General features: G+C 33.4%; 1 protein-coding gene across 1 annotated transcript in view; it reads left to right on the top strand.

The window, feature by feature from the left end:
- The window catches only part of Snx13 (sorting nexin 13), a 116,107-nt gene that overhangs the window by 60,899 nt on the left and 42,616 nt on the right, over window positions 1–12,592 (top strand). Inside the window, exons 10-14 of the mRNA XM_090332728.1 lie at window positions 2,323–2,461; window positions 2,826–2,914; window positions 4,392–4,491; window positions 6,296–6,489; window positions 10,711–10,815. Of these exons, the coding sequence (XP_090188854.1) occupies window positions 2,323–2,461; window positions 2,826–2,914; window positions 4,392–4,491; window positions 6,296–6,489; window positions 10,711–10,815 (627 nt within the window). The remainder of the gene's footprint in view (window positions 1–2,322; window positions 2,462–2,825; window positions 2,915–4,391; window positions 4,492–6,295; window positions 6,490–10,710; window positions 10,816–12,592) is intronic.

The following is a 12,592-nucleotide window of genomic DNA, read 5'->3' as shown; positions in this document are numbered from 1 at the left end:
CTGTTTAATTTCCTTAGGCATGTTATCAACTTAATTGCAATAGCAATCAGACTGTGTGTTACCTGTACACAAAATTTGTCTTATTACTTTGGTATTTCTATAATTATTCTGGAAGTGATAAAACTTGATTTTTTCTTTCAGTTGATTCTTCCTACTGTTAGTTATTTTTATTTCTTCTCTCAGGCAACCCTTCTCTATTCTGTTATTAACAGGAGTTAGTTTTGTGTGTTAATGTGCAGGAGCAATAGAAAGAGGAAGAGAAAGAAAGGAGAAGAGAGAGAGAGAATGAATTTGAGACCTTGAATTTAAAACTTGGTACACTCACCAGAAACAAAAAGTAGAAAAGGGAAATAAAAATAAATAAAAGACTCAGAGAGAAGGGAGTGAAGGTGGGAGAGAGGAGATGAAGGAAGGAAGCAGTGGGCCAAATAAATATCTAGGAACCAACCTATGGAAACCTAGCAAAGAATGAAAAACAATCACCTTAAACTGAAAATAAACAGATAAACATAATCAAGAGAATGATTTATGAATAAAGTTGAGAATATAAATAAAGAAATAACACTATAAAAGAAACCAAATTCTGGAACTGAAAAAATGTAGTATTTTAAAAATGTACTAAAGTAGATCAATAATAGACTCTACTAAGACCATTATTAGCTTAAACATTGTCTTTTTGAAATTCTTTAACAACAGCATAAACAAATATGAGAATTAAATGAAGAAATATAAGCCTGTAAGAATTAGGTAAAGTTTAAGAAACATACAAGATATCTTAATATGAAAGAATATATATATATATTATTGAAATCCTAGAATGAATTATTAGTTGAATGCACAGGCAGTTATTTGTCTGGACTTAAATTTCTCAAATCTCAGGAAGGAAATGTACATTCAAATTCAAGAATTTAAAGAACTCTCTCTATATAGGATAAAGCCAATGAAGATCATAAGCCAAAGAAAATTTTTTTTTAAATTTTTGCCAGTCCTTTGGCTGAAACTCAGGGCCTGAGCTCTGTCCTTGGGCTTTCTCTAGTAGTAGAGAAGTAGTTGAGCCATAGCCCTACTTCCAGCCTTTTCTGTGTATATGGTACCAAAGACTTGAATCCGGGTATTTGTGCATGCTAGCCAAGCATTCTACCAGTAGATCAAACTCCTGGCCCCAAACACAGAATATTGAAAGCAACAAGAAAAAAACAAAATAAAAAAAAAAAACTCATGTTAAATAGCACCTATAAGGCTGTCAGCAGATAAAACATGAAGAAACATATGGGGAGATTGTTCTGCATTTGACTGATTTTTTTTAACTTGATACCCAAAACTAGTATGATACATGCAAAAATAGACATTAGGATAAAAAGTTGTCTGCAAAGAAAACTGTAAAACAGTGATGAAAAGAAAACCAACCTATGGAATGGGAGAAAGTATTTATAAGCTGTTTAACTCACTATGGATAAATATGCAGCACATGTAAAGAACTAGAAATTGAACAAGACTGTGGAAAAAAAATCAGTTTTAAAGTGATCCTTTCTTGAAGAGATTTTTTTCATAATTAATTTCTTACTGTCTTAAGAAAGTCGACATGGGGGCAGGAAGTTTGGTCTAGTGGTAAAGTGCTTGCCTAGCATGTATGATGACCCGGTTTCAATTCCTTGGTATCACATACATAGAAAGAAGCTGGAAATGGTGCTATGGCTCAGGTGGTAGAGCTCTAGCCTTGAGAAAGCCCAAGGACAGTGCTCAGGCCCTAAGTTAAGCCCCAGGACTGGCAAAAAAAAAAGTCAACATGTTTATGTCTAATTTTGGAAACTCATGTTTTTTTTTGCTGTTGATTTATACAAATATTGTACTTGCTTGATTATGTTAGCTTCATAACTATGGTCTCATCTTTCTACTCTTTAGCTCTTTCTTCTATCTCCAGCTTCTCCAGCTTCCTTAATATTATGTATCTATATTATGTGCTTCTCTACTTTATACCATGCTGTGTTTTCTACTTACTTTATTCACTGTGTTTAACCCATTAAGTTAAAAGTACCATGAATTCAGGCCTTTTCTTTTTGCTATAAAAGCTATGTATGTTATAAAAAAGCACTCAATATTCATGTCCCTCCCCCCTTTTTGTGGGTCATGGGGCCTGGGTGCTGTCCCTGAGCTCTTCAGCTCAAGGCTACCACGCTCCCCCTGGTCCTGGGCTGGCCTTGAACTGTGATCCTCAGATCTCAGCCTCCTGAGTAGCTAGGATTACAGGCGCGAGCCACTGGAGCTAGACTCCCTTTCTTTTAGTGATCGACATCCTACCCATTTTTCAAATTTTATTTTCAGATCCGTGATTCTAATTGTAACTATGAGGCCTTTATGAACATTATTAAATTGAGTGACAATATTGGAGAGCTGGAAGCAGTCAGAGATAAGGCAGCAGAAGAATTACAATATCTTAGATCTTTAGATACAGCTGGTGATGGTAAGTGATTTAAGTAAATGTTTCTTAACATATTACTGTATCTTTAAAGTTTAATTTGCCTAAATGCCATTTTAAGCTGTTAGTGGTTTCTCCTTAAGTAAATGTTACTATTATGCTAACATGTTTAGTCAAACACATTGTTTTCTGAGTGAATCTAAAACAGTCATTATTGTAGTTTTCCCTAGAGCACAATTAACTTTTAATTTTTTATGATTTAAATAATTTTACAATATAGTTTCAGATTATTTCTCTAATTTTTGAATTACAATTTTCTATGTTGATTATTTTGTTAAATTTAGTTAGCATATGGTTATTTAACAATTACTATCACTTTTTAGCTTATAATCAATTTATTTGTTTTTAGATATCAACATGATCAAAAATCAAATAAATAGTTTATTATTTGTTAAGAAGGTATGTGACTCAAGAATACAGAGGTTGCAGTCAGGAAAAGTAAGTATAATGTACTTTTGAATTAATTTTTTTTTTGTAGAGTGACTATTGTCTATATGGTCATAAATAAATACAAAAATAATTAGATGGAATAATACCCAATACAGCACTCCAAGAGACTTTAGAGATAGTTTTCTTTTATACAATGGAAGAGACAAATGTTTATCAAAGCAAGTTAGAGGTCAGTTAGAACACCTGTTAAGTTTTTCCTTTTTGTAATTCTGGGTTTCACACGATATAGTTTGTTAAAGCTGTGAAAAGTAAGATGTACTTGCAGAGTTCTGAATTGAAATTTTTAGCTATGGTATTTAACTTGAAATCTTAGAGAGGCCCTTTATTTCTTATTACAATTAAGGCTACAGTGATGACTCTTGCCTAAGCCTTATCTGTGGAGCAGTTGCCGGACAGGACACAGAAGTTGTAGCATTTGAAGAAGTGAGACTTATGTAGTATAAATTAGGTGCTAGCACTGAATTAATTCTGTTATTTGTTATTATTCAACACTTCTATGAAGGAACTCTTATGACTGGGTTAGTTTTATTTACTGCTTTTCCTTCCTTATTTTTCTTCAAATTTCCCCCATCATCTTTATTCATGTACCACTTATGCTTAATTTGTATTGGTTCCTAAGACAACTTGTCTAGTTTGCAGTATGTTTACCTAACCTTTTACAAAAATAGAGATAGGGATTTAGGCATAGCAACTAAAAAAATATAGTTTGCAGGAACATGGGTTTTGATGGAAAGGCAGCAAAATTGAAAACTTAAACATGTCTGTTGATCAGATTTGTAACCACAGACAAGCTTTGTTACATTTATTTCCTTATTAAATGAGATTGGTATTACCTGTGTGATAGTATTATCTGTACCAGTTGAGTGAGATGATATGTGAAATGTAACCACAGTGCTGTACAGAAAATACTGGCTGGAGTCACATTTTTCCTGTTAATTTTGAGTTTGAACAGTGATATATATCTCACATTCATTCACCGTTATTTCTTTGCTTAATAGTTTAAAAAATACAGTTTCTTATAATGATTGAGAATTCACTAGAAGGAAGATTGTCTTTTGAAATACAGTAGGTAGACTTTAGTCAAAAGTTGAAAATATTACATTTTACTCTGGATGTATTTTAACTTTCTAACCAGTCTCTTTTCCCCTCTGGTTGGATTATGTAGAGAGAGAGAACAAATGAAACTATAATGATTTAGATCAGTTTTATATTGGGAGAAATTAATGTTTATTATTTGATAACTATTGATTAAACACCTCTTAAAACAAGCTTACTAACCAGGGTATTTTATTATATTGTCACTCTCCCTGATCTCTTCAGCTCAAGGCTCTACCATTTTGAGCCACAGTACCACTTACTAACCACAGTATTTTACTGGGAAAAACAACATGACTGAGAAAGTTGAAAGTTCCTCATCTTACAGTGATTGAATAAAATATTAATCTTCTTTTACTTTTATCTGTAGGAAATAAATACTGTGAAACTGGCAGCAAACTTTGGGAAACTTTGCACAGTCCCCCTGGACAGCATTCTTGTAGACAATGTTGCACTACAATTTTTTATGGGTAGGTAAAATTTTATTTAAATACTATAGCCATTGAAACATTTTCAACCCTTTTTTTTTGGCAGTTGTGTTGCCTAAAATTTGAAAGTGTATTATTTTAAGTGTACAATTAAGTGCATTATTAATTTTGGAATACTGTATATCTCTTGTGTCTTGTAAAAACGAAACTCTACATATTGAAGTGATTGCTTTATATAATAAATTGTCTACAGGTTTTGTCCTTGTTGTAACCTTCCTTTTTAATGGGAAGTAGTTTAATTTCCCTTTTGTCTTCACAAACACTAAAACAAACATAGGCACTCACAAATACACACACACATTTTGCTTATCCATTCATCCATCTTGAAGTTGCTTCCCTGTTTCAGGCAGTTTGAATATTGTTCTGAATATAGATACACAGGTAACTTTCATAATTCTACTTTCAATTCTCTTTGATACTCAGAAATGAAATCACTGAGTCATGTAGTAATTTTATTACTAGTTTTTAAGGGCAACTTCACTGTTTTTCACAATAACTATCCATTTTACATTCTTACTAGGCCTTTGCCTGTCAAGTTGTCCCCTGGAGGTTGCAGATTTTCAATAGACTTCCAAGTTTAAAATTATTTATATCAGATAGATTGTTTCAGTGCAATTCTTGTGAAGGTAGGAAGGTAGATTCCGTTATCCTTTATCCTTGTCTCTTCTTGAACATACTGAATTTTGTGTTAATATTTCAGTGTTTTGACATGAAAATTTGGTCCAACCTTGGGCCTTTCATTTCCTGCCATGTAGTACATAAAACATTTATTAATATTATATTAATATATTAATAATACAATTTATTATTAACATTACATTAATTTTGTGTGTGGGGGGGCTTGAACTCTGGGCCTGGGTGCTATCACTGAGCTCTTGAGCTCAAGGCTACCACTCTACCCCTGGTCCTGGGCTGAACTATTCAGCTCTAGGCTATCACCCTACTCTTGAGCCTAGCCCTGCTTCCCATTTTCTAGAGGTTAATTACAGATAAGAGTCTCAGGTCCTTTTGTGTCCAGGCTGGCTTTGAGTCTTGATCCTCAGATCTCATCCTCCTAAGTAGCTAGGATTACAAGCATGAGCCACTGCACGCCCACCTACACTAAAATTTTTATCCAGTAATATTTTTCACAAAATTCCCTTAGTCTTCATGTGACCAAAAGTATAAATCCACTGAAAATTTGTGGTATGTAGTGCATGCCTCATCTCAGAAGAAAAGCTGAGTGTGATTGTGTGCATCTGTAATCTCAACTATTGGAAATGTGTCGGTATGAGGATCAGAGTTGGAGGCAGGTCCTGGAGAAAGTGTAAGATACTATTTTTTTTTTTAAATATCAATGACATTTGTTAAATCGCTGATCTTTTAATATTTTTAGTGATTGATACTCTTTGGCAAATATTGAATGTTAGCATGAAGTATTTCTAATGAAGTCTTATATACAAAATGTATACACTGGGTACTTTTCATCAAAGGTGAGATTTCAATTTTTTTTCCAGCTTTTGTAATAGAACAAGCTACACTTTATATATACTAATTTCAACCCAACGAGGAAAACTTCCAAGTCACCTTATAAATTTAAAATATACCTATAATCCCAACACTTTGATACAAGAATATCTTGAATTTTTGGCCCTTAACTACATCGTGTGGTGGTCACAACGATAATAAAAAATTAAATGTTCACAATTTAAATTCTTAAAGTTTAATTCTTCTCCAATATTATTATGCAGCTACATGAACCCCCATTTGTATGATATTAATCTCTTTTATTGTGGGTAATTCTTAGATTACATGCAGCAGACTGGAGGTCAAGCACATCTTTTCTTCTGGATGACAGTGGAAGGATATCGAGTTACAGCCCAACAACAGCTAGAGGTTTTGTCAAGTCGTCAGAAAGATGGAAAACATCAAACCAGTCAAACCAAGGGTCTCTTAAGAGCAGCTGCATTTGGAATTTATGAACAGTACTTATCTGAAAAGGTCAGGATATAACATAATTTAATTCTTGTTTTCTTATTTTCTTTTACATTACCATTAATAATAGTCCGTATAATACTTACAAGTCTACATTACTTATGCCATGCATGATTGCCTCAGAAAGTAATCCTGAGGGGATTACAAAAAAGGGAGTAAAAATTCTTCTCTGAGTTTTTATTCTATGTATGTATGTATGTATCATGCTAGTGCCTGATGTTTAGAAAATCATGCAGATTCTGAATGATGCAATTAAACTTGATGTTCCTACACACAAAGAAAATGGATCAAAATAAAAGGATAAAAGAAGAAAGTAGGCAAAATACTGAATGAGAAACTTAAGATAAAAATTCTTTTGGCTGGGTGCCAGAGGCTTACGCCTGTTAATCCTAGATACTCAGGAGGATGAGATCTGAGGATCATGTTTAAAAGCCAGACTCAGGCACTCCATGAAACTCTAAATCTCCAATTAATCAGAAGTAGTGCTGTGATTCAAGTAGTAGAGCAGTAGCCTTGAGCTGAAGAGATCAGGTACAGCTCCCAAGCCCAGAGTTCAAGCCCTATGACTGACCCCCCGCAAAAAAAATTGTTATTTTATTATTTTGTAATGATAGTGCTGTCAGTTGGTCAATAGGATTCAATGCAACTAACAGCAAAGCTTTTAGAAAAATAAAACAAAAATTTACAGAAATAAAAGGAAAAAGAAATTTCAGCAAAAATACTTTTTTTAATATCTTTTTTCAATAGTGATAGTGTAAGAACATGTAAGATTTTAAAATATTTCACCTCATGGCAAAATTAAGTTTAAAAATAATACATGGTACATTCCTTAAGAATATTTTTTTAAAAATCTTTAAAGTATTGAAATCATACTAAGTATGTCCTTTGATTAGAATGAAATACTATAGGAAGGCAGATAATGTCTGGAAAATCTAAAGTCTAAATACTTGAAAGTTAAGTGATATTTTCAATTAGGTTTTGTGTCAATAAGAAAATCACTTGGAAACTAGGAAGTTTTTATCTTAGTTTTTAAATTGACAACTGAAAATGCACATATTATGTATATGATGCCTTGAAAAACAAATGAGTATTTTTAATTGAAAAATGAAGACATTCCATTAAAATGTATGGGCTATAGTGAATGGTGTGTGCTAATGGAAAATTGTAGCTTAAAAATATAATTAGAGGGCTGAGAGTTTGGCCTAGTGCGTGCACTAGCATGCACAAAGACCCGGGTTCGATTCCTCACTACCACATACATAGAAAAAAGCTGGAAGTGGTGCTGAGGCTCAAGTGGTAGAGCTTTAGCCTTGAGAAAGTCCAAGGTCAGTGCTCAGGCCCTGAGCTCAAGCCCAGGACTGGCAAAAAAAGAAAAAAAAAATATATATATATATATAATTACAAAAAAACTAAGATCAAAGTTGTAAGTAGATGAGAGAAGAGGGTTCTACTATTCACTTGAACAGTGGGATTACTGGATAATAATAATAATGTATATTTAAAGAAAATTAGGGGAAGGAATTTTGAATGTCTCACATGGAAGTGATAAATGTCTGAGGTGATACATGTGATTGGCTTGTTTTTAAACAAAAGAGAATACATGTGAAATGATTCTCATAAATCTGTGCAATTTTTGTTAATTAAAAAACCAAAGAAGAAATATTTAAATTCAACAATTTAAAATTTTCACTTCAAAAATCTAGGAAAAGTTCAAAGGCAAAATAAATTTCACCAAAATGGAAGGACCAAAACAACGAGAATTAATGAAATAAAACTATAAAGACATTAGTAAAAATCAATGAAACTGAGCTTTCATTCTTTGAAAATATCAACAGTGTAGCTATGTAGATTGACCATCAAAAATGGGAAAAGACACAGATCCTCAAAATAATGAGTAAAAAAAAAATAACATGATTCTACAGAAATGAAAAAGACTATAAGCAAATATGAGCCGCTTCATGACAAAAGATAAAACAACTTAGATGAGATGAACAAATGCATAGGAAAATGAAAAATTGCCATTCTAACCCACAAAGAAATAGAAAACCTCATGTAATAATTGAACATTGAATTAATTTTTATTGCCTTGAAAACTTTGGAAATGTTCTGAATTTAAGATATTAATGTTGTATTCATGTTGCTCCCCTCAGATATGATTGTGTTATCTTCTAGTTCTTAAATTTCATCCAAATGCAAAATTTCTAGAGACCAAAACATAGTTTTAAGATTAACTACATATTTAATCACTATCAGATTAGAAATAAAACACTGTACTTATTTTTGTGTATGCCAGTCCTGGAGCTTGATCACATGGCTAAATTGTTGACCTGCAAGTAAGGTTGTATTTAAAAAGGAAGTACAAGAAGAATGCTCTTGGGCCTGGAGTGTGGCCTAGTGGTATTGTTCTTCCCTATCATGCACGAAGCCCTGTGTTCAATTCCTTGGTACCACATGCACAGAAAAGCTGAAACTTGTGCTGTGGCTCAAGTGGTAGCGTGCTAGACTTGCAAAAGCTCAAGGACAGTGCTCAGGCTGTATTTTGTAACATAATACAAAAGAAAAGCATGTCATAAAGGTTGTAAATAGTTCACAAAGTTATAAATGTAAAAGGGAACAATGAATATTTTACTCTCATGTAACATACAGAAAATTCAAGATCTTCAAAAAATATATAGTATTTGGTTTTCTATCTACCTTTGTTATATAAACATATTAAAATTGAATACTTTTTGTACTTAAAGGATACAAAATAATATTGGATACAAAATTTAAATATTCCACTGTAAGAATGGGGATATGGTTTGCTTTTCTTGTATGTATAAGACCATTTCTTTCTTTCTTTCTTTCTTTCTTTCTTTCTTTCTTTCTTTCTTTCTTTCTTTCTTTCTTTCTTTCTTTCTTTCTTGTCGGTTATGGGGCTTGAACTCTGGGCCTGGGTACTGTTCCTGAGCAATTCAGTTCACAGCTAGTGATCTACCATTTGAGCCACAGCATTATTTTCAGTTTTCTGGTGATTAATTGGAGATAAAAGTATCATGGATTTTTATGCCCTGGCTCGCTATGAACTTCACTCCTCAGATCTCAGGCTCCTGGATAGCTAGAATTACAGGCATGAGCTACCAGTGCCTGGCCCCTTTATTTAATCTTTAAGACCACAAAAAACAAAGAGAAAAAAGAGACAGAAATATCCTGTTGTGCATACATTCAGCTTGCATAAAGTTTTGTTTCTGTATTTTAGTAATTCAAAATAATATAGCATGAAATCTCAAGTGTGTAATAATGGTACCCCTCCTACCTTGATGCAAGGGATTGAATCCAGGGCCTTGAACTTGCTGTAAATAAAGCACTCTACCACAAAGCTGCATTCCTAGCTAATTAAGAGTATTCTGAAAGTTAAATTGCAGAAAGAAGAAACTTGTTATTTTTTACAAGAATATTTAATAATTCCTGTTGCTACTAACTGCCATTTTTAATTACTTTTACTGTTTTGTTTTTATAACCATTTTTATGTAATAGAAAAGTGGAGTGTACATTAAGATACTTGGGGAAAGCTTTTTATATTAATATTATGCATGTGTAAATATTCTGTTAATTTTTTCAAAGAGCATTTTCTAAGGATGAGAGTCAGATTTTGTATTTCCTGTAGTGTATATCATATATTTTGAAATACGTTGCACCTGTTATAGCATAGGTGATACAAATAATTACAGGATGAAGGTAGTCTCTTTAATGGTCACTAAAAAGTATTCTCTTGTGATAGATAATCAGTCTTATTCCTTTACAGTCATTATACACATTTAGTATTAATGTTTACTAAACGTTAATTTACCTCCTAATAATGTCAGGCTTTGATATCAGGCTTTCCCTGGTGACAGAATTATTAGACATTATGCTAATATATCTAAAATGGTTATTTTTTATTCTTTTACATTGATTTTAAATAACTGTATCTAGTAGTATCTCTGTTTTGCAAAAAGTCCTAGTTTTAATTTGTTCAGTAGAAATCAAGATTTAAATCTTGAATCTTAAATCTTTAAATCTTAAACCTTCTCTTACATAGTAATAGTAAGAAAAAGCCATATCTGTAGTCTAGCTTTCTTAAATATCCAGATGTTATTTATAAACAATGATTTTTAATTACTTTAAGTAGTATAATTCCCTTACTATTCACTGTTAGTTTACATTTAAAATTACAAAGATCATTTTATCATTTTCTCTGTTCCTTAGGCATCTCCAAGAGTTACTGTTGATGACTATTTAGTAGCAAAATTAGCAGATACTTTGAATCATGAAGATCCAACTCCTGAAATCTTTGATGACATTCAAAGGAAGGTACTATATATTTTCTAGTTTTTAAGAATGAATATGTTTTTGTTCATTTAATTAGCTAAATAAATGTAAATGAAGCGGAAGCAGAAGTGTGCCTGTGGCTCAGGTGGTAGAAGACTAGCCTCGAGCTGAAGAGCTCAGGGACAGCATCCAGGCCCAGAATTCAAGCCTCATGACAGACAAAGAGGGGGGGGAGGGGCATCATAAAGGTCAAATGTAAACTTGTAGTAAGTATACCTCTTGGTTTCAAGTATATAGACTAGTATTTTAGTTTATTTCTTTAGCTGTTGATGATAGAAATTCTTTTTTAGCTTGCTTTGTTTGGATTTACTGAAGACCCTTTGGCTTAGAACTTTGATGATCTTATGCTATACTTGAAGATATAGCCACAGGCAAGCAATTCCAGAATCAGACTTACATTAGCTCAAAAATGAGAATAAGAATTGACAAATTTGCATTAAAGTTTCCCAAGCTAGGCACCACTGGCTCTTGCCTGTAATCCTAGCTGCTCAGGAGCCTCGTAGCTTAGGATCATGGTTCACACCAGCCTGCCTAGGAAAGTCTGTAAGTCTCATCTCCAATTAACCCAGAAAGTCTGAAGTAGAGGTATGGCTCAATTGTTAGCTTGCTAGCCTTGAGCAAAAAAGCTAAGTGACAGTGCCTGAGTTTAAGCTTTCAGGATCAGCATACACACACACACACACACACACACACACACACACACACACACACACACACACACACACACACACACACACACACACACACACACACACACACACACACACACACACACACACACACACGAAAACAACACTAGGTGAAGGCAAAGCCAATAGAATGGGAGAAAAATCTTATTCCCACCAGTGATTTATTGCATAAACTAATACCTAGAATAAAGAGCTCCAAACATTAATCACCAAAAGAACAAATAATACAGTTAGTAAATTCAAATAAACTGAACATTGAAAGAGGGATATGTAGGTAGGTTGGTAGATAGGTGGATGGGTGGATGGATTGAAGGAAGGAAGGAAGCAAGCAAGCAAGTAAGCAAACAAGCAAGCTAACAAGCAAGCTAACAAGCAAGCACAGGTCACAATTGTATAAGGGAAAGAAGAAAGGAGAGGGTGATGTAGAGGTAAGTATAATCGAAGTGTATTCATTATGAAAATAGCACAATGGAATATGCCAAAATTTTTCAAAATAAAAGGGAAGGAAGAAAGAGTAATGGGGGAAGTAATGGTAGGTGAATATGACCAAAGACTATTACATGTTTGTATGTAAATATCACAATGCAACTCCTTTGTACACTTAATAGATGCATTAAAAATTGGCCTCACAAATTTATTTTAATGTGAACCATAATTATTTATGCTTTTTTTTTTTTGCCTGTCCTGGGCCTTGACCTCAGGGTCTGAGCATTGTCCTTGGGCTTTCTCAAGGCTAGACCTCTACCACTTGAGCCACAGAACCACTATCGGCTTTTTTCTATGTATGTGGTACCGAAGAATCGAACCTCAGTCTTTGTGCATGCTAAGCAAGCACTTTACCACTAGGCTAAAATCCTGGCCCCCATTTATGCATATTTTTAACAAAACACTACTTGAATATTATAGATTAACCTACTGTCATGTGACTTGTGTTATTGTGGGGCCATTTCCAGTATAATTTAGTTACTGGAGGAACTGAAGAAATTATTAGTTGTGTCATCTTGATGAACGTGATAAGTGGCAAAATGGAAGTACTATCTAAACAGTGTGACTCAAACTCTGCTTTCTGT

This window comes from Megascapheus bottae, chromosome 5 (assembly GCF_031878675.1).
Source record: "Megascapheus bottae isolate mThoBot1 chromosome 5, mThoBot2.hap1, whole genome shotgun sequence".
NCBI lineage: Eukaryota > Metazoa > Chordata > Mammalia > Rodentia > Geomyidae > Megascapheus > Megascapheus bottae.
Note: the sequence above shows the minus strand (reverse complement) of the source record. Positions and strands in the feature narration are given on the sequence as shown.